The sequence below is a fragment of the Coptis chinensis genome, chromosome 8, assembly GCF_015680905.1.
Source record: "Coptis chinensis isolate HL-2020 chromosome 8, ASM1568090v1, whole genome shotgun sequence".
NCBI classification, from domain to species: domain Eukaryota; kingdom Viridiplantae; phylum Streptophyta; class Magnoliopsida; order Ranunculales; family Ranunculaceae; genus Coptis; species Coptis chinensis.
In genome coordinates, this window is record NC_141463.1 from 57,656,444 (window position 1) to 57,673,160 (window position 16,717).

The 16,717-nt window shown below is 35.4% G+C and overlaps 1 protein-coding gene across 3 annotated transcripts; it reads right to left on the bottom strand.

The window, feature by feature from the left end:
- Positions 1 to 1,254: 1,254 nt before the first annotated feature.
- On the bottom strand, positions 1,255 to 12,298 carry LOC147482106 (uncharacterized). Of its 3 annotated transcripts, none has more exons than XR_015204655.1 (4): positions 11,957 to 12,225; positions 3,514 to 3,597; positions 3,106 to 3,396; positions 1,255 to 1,477 (listed from the first exon to the last, which is right to left on the bottom strand). XR_015204655.1 is itself a non-coding variant. In XM_086577572.1 (3 exons), exon 1 carries the CDS (start codon positions 10,221 to 10,223, stop codon positions 9,585 to 9,587), a length of 639 nt encoding a protein of 212 aa, XP_086433698.1. In that variant the 5' UTR covers positions 10,224 to 12,298; the 3' UTR covers positions 1,255 to 1,477; positions 3,106 to 3,396; positions 3,514 to 9,584. The 3 variants fall into 3 exon arrangements, 1 of the variants encoding a protein (XP_086433698.1); XR_015204654.1 differs by having other exon boundaries at positions 3,514 to 3,585; positions 11,957 to 12,224; XM_086577572.1 differs by having other exon boundaries at positions 3,514 to 12,298.
- Positions 12,299 to 16,717: the final 4,419 nt, after the last annotated feature.

Below are 16,717 nucleotides of genomic sequence, written 5' to 3' on the forward strand. Positions count from 1 at the left end.
ACCATAACGGTTCCTACATTTTTATTATACCCCTCCTCGGGCCAGGCCCAGGGATATCACAAGCTTATACTCTGGGTTTCAGCATGTCTTACGGCACCATTATAAGCTATTGTGTTACTTTGGGCTAAACATCCATAATTTAGAGAAAATCAGCAAAATTAAAGCAAAAGGAAATAGTAGAATACCGCAAAAAGATTATCTCTAATCCAACCTTTATGTGTTTTGTAGGTCCTTTAAAGTCATGCACAAAGTTATCCAGTTGCTCTTAAGAATCTCAAGGCTACTCCTTAAGTACTGATTATCTTTTAGTTATTATTTTTTCTCATTCGCCAATGACAATGGTGGGACTGTGGGAGTAGTACGTTACTGCATCTTTCATATTCGAATTCAGATAAAACAATTATTCTTTGATTCTTACATTTACATGTTAAGTAGGGTCTTAGACACAAATTTACAATAAACAATTGCATCTCTCTCTCTCCTTTTTAATACTTTCCGCGGTTCAAACTTTGTAAGGTTATTGTAGTTGTCACTTTGTAAACAAGTGATCATATATTCATACCTTAAAAAAAATTATATAATTATGTTCACATATTCTGGAATATGCTATATTTGTCATCCCATATGCAGATCACGTGTTTTTTGGCTAGTGAGTATAAGGTTTATAGGTATGGTGAGTTTCTATTGGTGATTTATATTAAATATGTATGATTGATTGATTATTAAACTAATTATAAGAATTTGGTGGATTCATCTCTCCCAAGATATTCTCTCTCTTCATTCATAATTATATATTTAATTATTTAGTTTATGCATAGTTTAAAATTCAATTCAAATCAATCATTACTTATTAGTATTTAGCCACCACTACAAGAAAAAGGGCATTATGTCATTGTTAAAAACAGTGAAAAAAATTTTGTCACTGTTTTTTTTCCCAAAACCGTGACGGAGTGGGGGTCATTTATTTTTTTCCCAAAATTGTCACAATTAGTTCCTCTAGAGAAGCCTATCCACCAACAAAAAGGGTGACAAATATTGGAAAATCGTCACCATAAAACATAGATTTTGTGACTGTTTTGGCAAAATAGTAGTTAATTGAATTCATAAGCGTCACAAAAGGAGACACTTTCCATGACAATTGTCTTAAAAGCATGATAAATGATTTAATTTTCTTTTAAAAAAAAATTAGAACCATAAGATTCCACAATGAACTTAAACTGCACTAGTACACTTCAACTGTGAACAAACACAAACTACTGAATAACCCACTTTATTTCAAAATAGCATTCATAAACACTAATTCCAAATCATTCTAATCCAATAAAAGAATACATCTGAATTCAAAAGAAAAACAATCCCAATCTCGCCAAAGTCACATGTATGTCAGCCAGCTAGTGGTTCATCTTGAGGATAGTGGCTTGAATCTAAGTAAGTGGCATGGCGTAATGCGCGAGCAACTACTGATCTTCACAATCAACTGGGAAAAAGAAACAAAAGAAAATTATTAGAAATCAAATCAACGTATTCTTTGTTTTTAGAATTTTACTTTTATGTGGTATGTAGTCAAGCAACTAAGACCTGTTACTAGTTGAATTCCCCGAAAGAACCACTAGGTAAATGTCATAAATCAATAGAATCCTTTCAGCAAAAATCCAATCTAGACTCAACTACCAAGTGTCATTGGATTGATACGTTTGCCAAACAGAAATCAAGTGGCTGCTACATAGCTAACCAGGTGATGAAGCGACACTATGGAACTTTTCTATTAACCAGGTGATATCCTTATTATACTGAAGACACTTCTTGGTATTAAAAAAAAAGGTTAGCTATATTAAATGCAAAAACAAGGTGACCATATGAGTATTGGTTAAGCCTCACTACTTGATCATGTAACCGATACAAATTCTATCAAAGTTGTAAAGCTAGTAGTCGTTAAAAAGTTATTAATTACAAACTGGATACCCTACTAAGAACATTAGAACTCCCTGAACATGTATATACTACTTAACAAAACTGGAGTGCACATCCCGGCTTTCCAATCACTTGTGTTTTTCAACATCCGCTATCATAAATTGCAGTCCTTCCCTCAACACTACACCAGAGAAGGCGTTTACCAACAGCCATATCCAGAAAACAAGAACACCTAACTACCTCTAATAACTTCATATTAGGAACCTCGCTCAACTTTTTTGTTTCAACACTCTATAGCTTAACACTCAAAAAACTCAACACCCAGTCACAAGAACACTTTGTTTTAACTATCTAGACCATGAAAACCACCTTCATATATTGTATTAAACTACGAAGAGATCAAGATCATGAAAGCCACTTCTACTTTATATTGATTTAACCTTTAAGCAGATCTAATTCAACAACAACCACTCATGCATGACCAAACAAAGTAAAGGCAATATAAGAGACAGTTCCTTCCTTACCAATGAGATGTGCACATTAAAGTGCAAGAAGCTCTTGAAAACAAATATGAATAAACGCAAACAAGAACCCAACAATTGGATATGAAAAAAAAAATCCAATCCAACTTGGTTTTCGTATTTACTGTACATTTAGATTTCAAATTATCGGGGTCAGCTGAGATTAACAAATCTGATGAATAGCATGGATGCAGAGTAATTCTTAGTAGAGATTGGAGCTTTCAACATTATTTTTAAACAACCCCAACGAATCTGCAAACCCCATGATTTATGAATTAGGTTTCAAAAAATTAGTAGAAGGTAAGAAGATTGAAGATATAGAAAAAAAAAAAAAATACCCTTCTGCTGGAGATAAAGAGTGATAGAAGTGTGCAAGACGAAGGAAAAGAAGATACCATGATAAGATGCTATAGAGAACTAGAGGTGTGCAGCCAGGGCTGCGAATGCTACGTATGGGAATGGATAGTGGTATAGAATTGTTGGTACTACTCTCTTCATTGGAATAACCTTCCACTATTTTTCTTTGTAATAACAGTAATAACATATCCTCCATATATGATCAACCAAGTCCTTCAAACATCTCTTTTTGAGTAAACTTCTAAGGAATGCCCTCATTTTAACAATCAACCAATGACAAAATATAACCTAGCAAAATAGAAAACCAAAAGTTTACCTTGAAATTCAACGAGTCAGTCCCTAGGGAACTCCAAGTAGGCATATACAATTTCTAGGAGCTATCAAGTCGGGTTTCATAACATCAGCTTCATCAAGGAAACTGTCTTGTGGGTCTGGCCCTCATAGCATATGCTCGTAACAGCCACAAAATGTAACAGTTACGTATTGTTCTCATATACTAGAAAAAGGCAAAAATAATAAGAAGAAAACAGCTAAAAGGATAGTATGTACCGGATTGCGCATAATCACAAGTAGCAAAAAGCCAACAGTGAAGTTCCAACATATGGACCTCGCATGCATCAAACAATTAGACATTTATTAGTTACATAAATGAAAGTATGAACTTCAAATTAAAAAAAAAAAAAAAAAAAAAACTAATAGGAAGAATAAGAAAAAAATAACTAACTAGGGGTTTACGCATCCCCTGGCTGACTACTAACCGCTCCAAGTATCTCGTCATCTCTATCTACGCCGCCACCTGCACTAGAAACTTAAATACACGAAAGCCCTTGATTTGTTTACAACAAAGCAAGTCATAGCATATAACCAATAAAAATATTTGGCAGCTAAAGAGCTATTTATTACTACTAGACTTGTCATGTAAAATTAAGATTCCAAAACACTAACCACAAGAAAAAATTCAAGGCGTGACAACACACCCAAAAAGTTCCAGGTCATGGCAATGCAACCACAACCACATAAAAGTTTAAAGCCATATTTGTGTCTTAAGTTTCCAAAGTAAAGCACAAAAACCAAAAAGTAGAGCAATCCAAAATAGATCTAAAACCTACAAACTTGGATCATATGAGAACAAATGAAAAAAGTAAATTAATTTATAAATAACAACACATGAGATAGTTAAAATGCATCTAAAGAATAGGATTTCAAACACAAAATAAATAAATAAATAAACTTTCACCTCTCACATACAATTAAACATCAAATTAGTCAAGAAAATTAGTAAATATGGCATGGAATCTCATTGTAAAAAGTTGCACCATTATTATCGCTCTTTCACAATAACTTCTTCAGTTAGATAATAAGAGATACCCAGTTAGACAATTTTCACTTATTGATGATGATGGATGGATGAGATAACCACTTAACTCTAATTGGGCAAATGAATATTTTAGCCTTATCCACCTTTCACCTCAACTTTAATGGTAGAATTGGTAGTACACTACACCTATCACTAGGACTAGGCTTTTGTGTGGATGATTACACACATAGTTAGAATATAAGCTTCCACCACCATCAATCACTATTCCTTCAGTACTATACAAGTGTTTGATTATAATTTAATAAATAAAAAGTTCTTGGTTAAACTCACTAAAAATAGTAACATTGCTTTAAGATGATACGAGGTGTGGTGTATAACCACCATGGAGATTGAAATTGAAACTTGAGACTATACTTTAAACTTTGATATCTATTCTACCTCACTACCAGATAATGATAAGATGATATTTTCAAAGAGAAGTCTATAACTGATGGTTGGAAGTATTCAATCCCGTGCAAAATAGGTAAAGAAGATAAATGCACAACCACTTTACAGCTATAAATAAAAAAGGACATAAGTCATCCCTAACAAATAAGAGAAAATAAATAATATATGCAGACCTGATGGATAGAAAGAAAGAAATAAAACACTGAAAATGAGTCATCTAAGGTGATGTAATTTGTCAAATCTAATTAAGCGAGGCAATGATATATCTTTCAATAAACTGAGGTACTTAATTTCCCCCAGTCCAATTCCACCCATACTAGCCACGTCTTATTTAGTTACCACTTAGCACTCAAATAAAAGGAAATGGAACTGACTATATTAAGCACCTCTCTTTCTTTCTCAATGTATGAAAAGAATATTTAATGGAATCACTCACTAAAAGAAGTTCTATATTGCAGTTGTTCCTCTAAGCGAACTGCTAGTATGCACAACTCCCACTAACATTCTTTTGCACTTTTATATGATTGTTTTTTTTTTGCTAAAAGGTAATTGATTAATAAAGAATAAGGTTACAATAAAAGAAAATGACTTGAAGAACTGATTGGGAAAGGTATCATCATATGTGTACCTTTCCAAATACATCAAAATACTAGTGGACAAATCGAAAGTAGGTGGTGTAGTGATTCTCTAGATTTTTCATGAATGAAGGTCTACTATCCCACCATTTCCTTTCTCCCTACGGTAAATTTGCACCATGTTTAGCACAACTATCAGCTCCAAGATTAGTCTCCCTCTAGGTGGTAGTGATGTTGATCCATGTTGCTTGCGCCTTCAGAGTTTTCCAGATTCCTCTAACCCTCCAATGCATCTTATTTTCCTGAAAAGCTTGAGCTACCGATGTCTAGTCACTTTCTACCCATATATATTTCCATCCGAGCTCTAATGCTTTTTCAATGGCTTCCACTATGGCCACCGTTTCTGCCAGGTAATTGGTAGTGACTCCCAATCCTCCTGCTGCAGCTCCGACGAATTCTCCTTTTAATTTCAAAGCACCAGTTCCCATCATGCTCTTCCCGGATTTCCTCTCGAACACCCATCAGTATTAATCTTGATGATGCCCGGTGGAGGGAGCGTCTAGAAGCATTCAAAGATCTTGGGAGCTCTTCTCAACTTGTGATGGAGGTTGAAGGACCTGAGGATCTTTAAGTCATGTACCGTATTCTCCATATGACCTGCTGATTGTTGATGAGCTCTTATGGTAGCCCTTCTTACCATGTAGCATATTTGTGAATAGCTAGAAGCTTTTTCATCATACAACACTTTATTTCTATTCTTCCAAAGACTCGCCATTACTGTTAAGGAACAAGCTTTCCACATGTCGAGTATGAGAGAGCTAAAATGTTTTCCTTGTTGTTGCACATCATTGAAGGACTCTAGCTCATGATGAATGCTGAAAATATCTCGGGCATATTTCCAAACTCTTCTAGCCAAAGCACATCGGTATAGTATATGTTCCAGAGTTTCCTCATGAGTGCAGCATATACAACACCTTGAAGCTAGCTGCGTCTTTCTCTTTTGCAGGTTATCGTCTGTTCGAGCTGCCCCATGTGCCAACTTCCAAGCTATACCCTGTGTCCTCGGCAGAACTTTGGAGCTCCAGATATATTTACACCATGTGAGTTTTGTAGCTTTTTTCCTTATGGCTTCGTGGGCTGCTAAAATTGTGAATTCCCCAGTAGTTGAGGCTGTCCAAATCCTTGTATCTTCCCTTGAGCTATTCGGCTTCTGAATAGTGGCTAGATCAATGCTGAGTTTCTATAAGACTTGAATCATCAATTCAGAAAATTGCCAAGTATCACCTTGAATGAATTCGCTGAGCTTAGCCTTAAATTTGACAATTTCCTTTCTTTCGGCTTGGAAGTAGTCACATATTAGTTTCTGCAACAACCAATTCTCTCTCCATAGATTGATAAAAGAGCCATTCCCCACAGCCCATCCATGACGATGCTCCATTTCTCTCAAGGCCCATTTGATACCATTCCAAACTGTGGAGGTTTTGTAGTTCGACCACCCCCCTATGCGATTGATATACTTACCTTTCATGAAAGTAGAATCATAGTCTTCTGTTAGTAAGCTCCAAGCTTGTTTCATGAGCATTGAAAGGTTGATATCTTGTAGTTTCCTTAGCCCGAGGCCTCCTTCCTCCGTAGGTTTGCATGCTTTCTCCCATGACACCATGATAGTCTTCTTTTGTGCTGGATTTCCACTCCAAATGAAATTCCTGATTATGGCTTCACATTCCCTTATCACTGATTTTCGCCACTTGTATATGGTCATGTTATGCACTGGAATGCTATTGAGAACATGCCTTGCAAAGACTACTCTTCCTTGAAAAGATAAGAGTTTCCCAGCCCATCCTGAAGCTTTCCTTCTGATCTTATCAACCAATGGAGCAAGTGCAGCTTTTGTTACTCTCCCCATAACAAGAGGTACCCCTAAATATTTCTCAGGCAGGGATCCTTCCTTGATATTCAGAGTCTCCTGAATGATAGTTCTTCTTCTGATGCTCATGGGGCTAAGGAATATCTTGCATTTATCCTTGTTGATGTTGCCCTGAGGAATCTTGGTATCTGTTACGAAGCCTGACAAGTTGTCTAGTACATCGCATGTTAGCATTACTGAATAAAAAAACATCATCCGTAAACATTAAATGTGATGGACTACAATATTTAGCATTTACCACCATAGGCAGATTTTTTTTCCTGAACAAGCTTACTGATGTTCCTGCTTAAACAGTCCTCCGCCAAAGCAAACAACATAGGGGAAATTGTATCACCTTATTTAAGTTCTCTCTCTACAGTGAAATGACCTTTTGGACCACTATTGAGCATAATAGACATAGAGTTGCTAGAAAAAGCTCCTTTAAGCCATTGAATCCAGACCTCACAGAACCCCACCTGATGTAGGACAGCCTATAGGAATTCCCAGTCCAGTGTATCAAAGGCTTGAGATATATCAATCTTTATTGCTATGCTGCCCCCATACCGAGGTATTTGAAGCTCATTGATTAGCTCTGAAGCTAGCCCAATGGCTTGTTGAGAATTTCTGTTTGGGATGAAACCATATTGTTCCTTGTTGATGATCCATTTTGCAATTGGGCTCAATCTTGTGGCTAGAATCTTGGTGATAACTTTAAACACAAAATTAGATAGACAAATGGGCCTGAATTTGTTCACTTGATTGGCATTTTTTTCTTTTAGAATCAAAATAATGAAATTTGAGTTAACACCAACTGGGAGTCTCGATTTGATAAAGAAATATTGAATGGCTCTAACTAAATCATGTGCCACGATATCCTAACATTGTTGAAAAAAAAAATCAAGTGAATTCGTCTGGTCCTGGTGAGCTATCAATTTTAAGATAGAAGACTGCGGTCCTCACTTCTTGGGCAAATGGGATGGAGGATAGCCTTGCATTGTCATATTCAGTTATCATTTGTGGCATAGTGTGAATAAGATCCCAATCCAGCACTTTCTTTGCCTTTTTTAACTTTTCCGAATAATGCATGACTAGGAATTCTCCTATGTCCTCTTGAGTTGTGAGTGTGACCCCCTCATTATTCTTCGGTTCGAAGATCGAAGACTTGCTTTTGTTTTGGTTAGCCATTGCATGAAAGAACTTAGTGCTTCTATCATTGTCTTTATCCCAGGTGGTTCTTGATTTCTGCCTCCAGAACATTTGTTCTTTCTCTAGTAAAAGCTCCACTTTATTTTCTTGGTCTACCATTTGTGTAGTGAACTCTTCATCCATATTACCTTGCTCAAACTATGCTTGCATCCGCTCCAGAATTGCAGCTTCTTCTTCAGCTTTATATTTTATGTTACCGAAACTTCCTTATTCCACTTTTTCAAGACACTCTTCAACCTTTTCAGCTTTTGCGTCAAAATAAAAATTGAGTGCCGTAGAATTGATAGATCCCAATTTTCTTTAACCATGTCCTTGAAAGTTGGATGTGAGCACCACATGTTAAAGAACTTGAACGAAATATTCTTTGGTCTAGGAATATTAGTGCATCGACCCACCAAAGGAGAATGATCCGAGCAAAGCCTATTGTAGACTTAATGGTTCCAGCCGGGGAATTTGGAGCTCCACATGATATTAGTAAACATCCTGTCCAATTTCCCTAATATTTTGAATCTTCCAACTTGCTTATTCCACCAAGAAAAATGAAAACCATTGCAGGGGACTTCTATTAGATGATTGTTTCCCATGAAATCTCTGAAGTCATTCATAGCTGCTGGATTTGGTCTGTTTCCTCCATTTTTTTCCGAGTAACTCATGTAAGCATTAAATTCCCCCAGAATTAACCAAGGCAGGTTACATGAGCTTATCTACTGAAGTTCAGACCATAAGTGTCTTCTGCTCACGTACATGCAATTAGCAGGAATAATCGAGATCAGTACTCCGTCGACCTCCACTGTTAACTGTTGGTTGGAGTAATGCAAAAGAGTAGGAGTGGCTTTAGAAGACTTCCAAAGAATCCAAAGATTAGGAACTCTGTTCTGGCTTGAGTTGTAATAGAAAGAAGAGCTCATGCCCAATGATTGTAGATAAGCCTTGGAGAAATCATTGGGATTGATCATAGGTTCTGCGATCCCAACAATGTCAGGATCCCATTTATTAATGAGCTTCGTTAGCCTATTTTTTTGCAATCCCTTTTATATTCCAAAAAAAAAACACCTCATTGAGAATATAAGTCTTTTATTAGAAGGTGTGAAACACCTTTAATTATCCCTAGTCCCAGTCCTAGACCGTGATCTGGACCTGGTAGCTGGAGGATAAGTCTGTTGTTTCTGCCACTGAGGTTTGTAGCCACTCCTGAGATTTTTCTCTAATTCTTGAGTGTCATTCACCATCATATCTACATTTGATTCCTGATCCTCTTGTGTTTCTTCCACTAACATGTCTACCCATCTTGAAGATAGAGGAGTTACTGGGTCAGGTGATTTCTCCGCTTCAGTTCTAGTTTGTTACTTTCGAATTAGCATTTGAAGAATCTTCTCTGCGACATTCTCAGCCAAACTCTTCTCATTAAAGTCTTCATAAACTCTAGAGATTGATAAGTTACCACTTGCTGTGGTATCCTGGTTAAGAGCTTGTGCTTGCATTTCATTTCCAGCTCTAGTAATCTCTATGTGTCCCTCCAATGGAAACTCAGATTCTAGCTCTGGTTCAGTATCATGTTCCTGAACTCGAGTGCTCATCAAGTCAGTTTCCTCGTCCTGAATATCATCTAGTCCTTTACTTCTCTCGCCATATGCTTGCTGGATTTCTTGCTCCTGATCCTCAATGGTATGAATTTCTTTAACCTTTAGTCCCTCAAATCTATTCTGAATCTGAGTTTCCGTTGTTTTCTCAGTAGGTTTTGGCTTCCATACTGCCTCACCTTGCTGACTAGTTTCCGGCTGATTATGTTTACGACCTCTTTTTCTTCTAGGCTTCTCTCCCTGATAGTCTTCATTGGGAGTAGCATCCACAATGAGTTCTTTGTCTTTATTATCCTTCCCCTTGGTAGATTGTATGCCACCTTTGAGTTTCCTACATTCTATAACCAGATGCCCCACAATCTTGCAGTGTGTACACATCTTTGGTAGCTTACCTACCTCCATAGTTTGCCAAAATTTCACCTTTGCTGTTTTCACATAAATATGATCCGGGATAGGTTCGGAAAGATCCACATCCACCAGAATTTTGGCATAATACCCATACTCTCATTTAAGAGTTTTCTCATCAATTTGCATTGGATATCCCACTCCTCTTGCAATGGACATAAGTGTCTTTGGTTCCCAGAATTCTTGTCCAAGGCCTGGAAACTGAAACCAAACCAATGCATGAGACTGCCTCTGGCTTTCCGAATAGAAGTTAGGTGTCCACTGAATGATTCTCATAGGAATTTTGTCAAAGTCCCAAGATCCCTTTGCCCAAACCCTGTTAAGATCATCAGCATTAGATAATCGTAAAAAGAGGTAACCTTTGCCTATGGGAGTGATTAACCAGTCACCAGTAGGCTGCCATATTTTCTTTGCTAGTTCGCGAACTTTTTCGATCGGGATTTTCTGCAGATCGATTCTACCCACGAGACAAAATTTATAGAAGAGTAAACCTTTCTCATATGCTTTTTCTGGGATAGTAATAGATGGATAGTCCCCCATCTTCTCAAGATTTGGTAGCTCTTGAAATTCCACCTGTTGCTGTGTGGATTGACGGGCTGCCTCTGCATAAGAGATTTTCTGAGGGTTACTTTGTACCGTAGCTTGTGCTGCTGCATTTTGCTCCTTTCCAATGGTAATTTCTTGAGAAGTTTGTGGAGAAGATTGGTTGTTTCTACTACCATTGAAAGGTCTCTCTAATTCATGCAGATCCATTATTAGTTGTTTCTTGTCGGAATTCGCACTGTTTGTAGTGGAGGATTTTACCCTAGAAGTAACTGGACATAAGATTGGAAAATGAAGAGATATATTCCTTTCCGAACTCAACACTCTGCTCAGTAGAGGATTTCACCGGAAAGGCAACAGAGCTTGATGAAAGTAGAAGAGAAGAATAAGATCCGTTTTTTAACTTAACACTGTAACCAGCGTAGGATTTTACCAGAAACGGAAAAGAACTTGAGGGTTGTAATAGATAGAAATTTCTACAGCTTTTTTTTTTTATCTAAAAGTAGAAGGAAAAGGAGTACTAGATCATTAGAGTAACTTATGTTATATCGCACCCATTCACCATAAAGTTAGTCCCCATTAGAGTAACTTATGTAATTTAACTTGGTTCCTCTTAACAATCAATTATACCAGTTAAGTGACCATGACTCTTATACCATTAACCAAGCTAAGTGTAACTGATCGTTTGCAAGAGTCCCAAGCTAAGTGACCATGACTCTTATACCATTAACCAGTTCCATAACACACTTTGTTCACGTGTGAGAAACCACCACATCATCAACAACTTTCATTCAAATGAAACATGTAGAACTTAATAAGGTAACAACCTATCACCATGTGTACAAGGTACACCAGTTAATTAACCATTTTATTCTACAAAACGTCAATAGGAACTAAGGCCAACACAATCTCATCCAAATCACTTATTCACAAACGTACTTTTTGTACATTATCAATTCCAAAGAATAGATTCCAATAGTCCAATACCAATGATACTTAGATAAGTCCAAAAGAAAATAGTACCAACGAATTCTTGCAATTAATTAAATAGCTAAATTAATAAATCAATAAACCAGGTATTACATAGGGTCTGCTTGTGTCACTACGATTAACACACTAGTCAAGAACAATTACTAATAAATAATTAGCTCGAAATAGTAACATGGATTTGTATCCAATTGGCTAACCTGGTTATGGAATCTGGAGATAACAACCATAAAGTCCAAAGCTTTGAAGCTTTACCTCTAACCAAATTCTCACCTGTCGGCATGCCCCAAAGCAAAGAAGAGAGAGCGAGAGTAGCGTTGAGTGCAAAAGAATGAGATCTGAATCGAAGAGCTTTAATTGATCGTCAGCTTCGAAATTAATGAACCAGATGAGAGTCATGAGTGAAGATGAGACTATGAGAGCAATGACTGAACGGTTATGAACGATAATATGAGTTTGTTTTCAGATAGTGGGTTTTAGTGTAATTTCAGAAGAAACTAATTATCTTCATGGGCTATGGGATTAGAAGTTAGAACAGTGAAGAAAAATAATACCACTAGTGACTGTTTCGGCCTAATAGTAACAACAAATATCCCGGGTTAGTTAATGTGTGCTTGGCCAAAAAATGAAAATGCCATTTGTCACGGTTGTCAAGGTGTGCATGACAAAAGGGCTTCTACAACAGTTACAAAAACCATTTTCTTCCATTTGTGACCGTTTCGAACATAACAGTCACAAATAACATTTTAAAACAGTCACAAAACCCTTTTTTGTACTAGTGCACATATTTTACTTGCATCATTAGAGTAATTTAGATTAGGATATTCTATTATCATTAATTTATAATTTAGAGTATGATTGATACCATGCTAGCCACTATACTAATCAATATTTAATATGTCACACTCCGAATTTCTAAACAATTATAAATTGAATATTTGACATATAAATATCTCACACATCGCTATATTCAATTGTCTAAAAACCCAGACTATGACGGGGTAGATATAACACATGCCAAAACCAAAAACCCACATCATAAAAGAATCATATTAACAACAATAATCTCCAAAATTTCTCAACCATTACTTTATTAAAAGACTCAATAAAAACATCAAACAACTCTAAGAATAAAAGTCTTCAACATCGTATTCTCATGTCATGATGAATATGAAACTATGTTATTACATACTTCTAAAAAGATCAGACCTAATAAAATTAACTCCTGGACTGCTCCAGAAACAAATCCAAATCAAACGCCGTGGTTCCACTGCCTTCCACCTATGTTCCCAAGAACACACCCACGTTGCCAAAACAAAGCAAACATGGGTCTACAAAAATGGAATTTGCTGGTATGAGTAGACTAACAACATAAACACATTTCCATACTTTAATTATCCAAACCCATAACCTAATCATTCTCAGCTTAGAAGACAGGTAGTTATGTCATTTCAACCGGCATAGTTTCTTCCCAAGCAAGACTTCCATTCTATTAACTCATTATAATAACTCATCTTAATAACTTAGTAATTGAATTAAATCTTACCGATATCCACTTCTATATAAGGGTAGGACAACATCCCTGTACAAAATATTATTAAGTCCTACCCTCCTGTAAACGGAAGTTAGAAATTCTAAATAACATATGTAGATATCCTATAAGTATTCAAATGCAAGTCCAAGCACACCCACACAATCAAATCAATTTCTCTTATTAATTAATCAATTACTTTTCTTATACACCCACCCTTTAGTACCTATATACCTTAGGTCATTTCTGCCACATTCAATGAATACCCGGGTCATTAATGGCACAGTCAATGAATACCCAGTTATAATGCTAACGGGCCTTTGATGACACATTCAATAAATGCCCACCTATCACATGACATCTTTAGTCATAAAATCTTATTTCCAAAACTTGAGGCGTGGAGAGATTCTAAAAGGGTGTGGTAAATTTGTTGATAACACTATTGAACTTTATTGCATATATTATTTCAGATAACAGAGGAGTATCTTGTTTCTTGTATTATTGTTTACGCGTTATTAATATATCGATGTCTAAGTGTCATAATGTCGTATATCATAAAAGACTGAAATATCACATAGTAGTTAATACACGTACACACGTATGCATATAAAGTTTTAGCCTAAAGCCAAACACACTTATAGCCCTAGACCAATCCCAATAGACCTAATCATCTGCCTAGTTCAAGGTCAAACTTGGTCAACTAGTCAAAGTCAACCCTAGTCAACAGCAGTCAACCAGTCCTAAACTCCTCCAACGCAAAAACCCAAAAAACTAAGGCCCAAAGTGTTTATAGCCTTTCCCAAGCCCAACTAAACTTAAGCCCATAAGTGAATATCTAAAAATCCCTTAAGCCCACTTGCCTGATTCGGCCCAAGCACAAACAAAACAAAAACTCACTGTTCACCTTCTTCTTCCTCACCATCACTTCCACCACCAAATTAACCACCACAAGTTTCACCCACCGACACTCCTAAGCTAACCGAAAATTATCCCCATCAAAACCCCTACCACTTTAACAAAAGCAAAAACCTCAATTCCTTAAATCAAAACTCTTCATCAAAATTAGATCTGGATTCTCAACCTCCATTAATGCCCCCTTTGGAGCTTCAATAGCCCCACCCAAATCCAGCATTCAAACCTCCCCCACTACAACCAATATCAAACCCACAATCAAAATCACAACAACAAGAGTTCAAACAAAATCAAGACAGGCGACACCATTAACAACCATTTTCAAAGCTTCGACAGCCCCCATAAACCAACAACTCACCATCAAACCAAATCGCGAAAACGCATCTTGAATACCTAGATCTACAAAGTAATTTACCCTTAATCGATTGATTACTCGATTTTTATCAATGGATCCGGACAAGTTTTTCCGGAGACAGATTGGTTCTTCAAACGATAATCAACTTTGTAAACGCAGTTAACACTAAATAATAAACATTACTAAAACCGAATCGTAAAACAACATGTGACCAGTAAAAATCATATTTTTTCCAGCATCGTGAAATCTACAATAAACAAGAAATTTATAAATTCCATAATAAAATATCTACTCACTCATGATACACTCCTACTATCCGCTGATATCAGCTATCAGTAAATCTCCAGCAAGAAACCTCTTTTCTCCTCTATGTGAAAAACTCTCTTTTTTCTTCTCTGTGTAAAAATAAACTCTACGTGTGAACTCCCTTTTTGTTTTAAAACCTTCCGAAAAACAAGGATGAAGGTTTATCTTTTTACCTATGGGGCTTCCTATCCTTACTAATATCTATCCTATTTTTGTTTTATCTATTATTATTATTATTATTATTATTATTATTGTACTAGGAAAAATATAAAAATAAAACGGGGTGTTATATAATAGGTTAAGTAAGATTTGTAAAAGATACGTAAAACAAACAATGACATCACAAATAATACATGTTTTATGTACTTTTCAAAGTCACCCCTAATTCGAAATAACAATTGATTTCATAAAAGTCAAATCACACCATAGATATTTTTGTTTTTGTAATTAGTTGAACATAATTAGAAATCAACCAAAATAACTGAAAATAATTAATTAGTGGAGTCTACTCACTTTTTTGTTTTCGCAAAAGAAAGTAGTAGGAAAATAAATTGCCCCACATGAGAAACTTATCACCAAGTAATGAAAACCTTTTAGGTATTTGTTCATCTTTCCTCCTACCTTCTTTTTATTTATTTTCCTTTTTGTTTCTCTCTTCTCATTTTAATTTTAATTAAGTTTTATTTTAGATTTAAAATTGAAATAAAAATCATTCTATATTAATAAGTTTTCCAAACATATCCTTACACAAATAAAAACTTTTCATTTCTTGCCCTCAAATATAATGTTACATATATACATCCATATTTTTTTTTTCTAAGTAAACAAATATTGTATTGATGAAAGAAAAATAAAAAAAGAGTATAAGGTATATGTGTATCCTATAGTCCACTGTAATAGTAGCACTACTATGATTTTTAGTCAAATCTAAAGTAAACTTGTTGTGGTAAAAAATTGTCATTTTCTTCTTACATCCATATTTACAAAATCTCTACCACTACCTTCCTTTTATATAATATATATAAAATTTAATATTTCCTTAATATCTCTTCCCAATTAAAGATACTTCCTTTCTAAGAAAAATACTTGCTTATTTTCTCCCTTTCATAAAGAAATTCTTTCATCTCATAAAAAGTTTCCTTACTAATCAAATATTTACACAATTTGTTTTGTTTTGTTTTTTTTTGTTTTGATTTTTGTTTTTTGTTTTTTGTTTTGTTTTTTGTTTTTTTTTGTTTTGTTTTGTTTTGTTTTTTATCGCTAAGCTACACAATTAGTTTTAAAACTCACATTTCTTTTTAAAACATTTTCAAAAACAAATTATTTTATTTTCTTTAATTTTTCAAAAAGTCTAACTTACAAAATAGTATTTCTATTTCCATTTTATAATAACCATAGATCCATCGTCTTTTTAAAAACTTGGTTAATGTACTCTAGTTAAAAAAACAAAAATCTTACGAAATATTTATCTCCAAATCATCCATATTCCTTTGCACTAATAATAACAATGCAGAATAAATTCCCCGATCCCGAGTGAAATCTGACACTAGCTTAATTGTTTTTTATTTGTTTGGGGTTAGTGACGAGACTGCTTGCATGTTTCCATAATTTGGAAACATAAGGTTAAAAAGACTACATGCATTACTTAAAAAATTTAGGGGAAAATGTGCATACATTGTTTGCCAATTGGAACACAGTTTGTCCTACACTGACATCTTCACAATTATGACCTCACAACTGAAATGATTAATATAAAAAGTATAAGGACAAAACTGTCATAAATTTGTGCTGCAGTAGGGTCAAAACAGACATTTCGTACCACACACAAAACCTTCGGTTACTTTTTTCAGGTTTTTG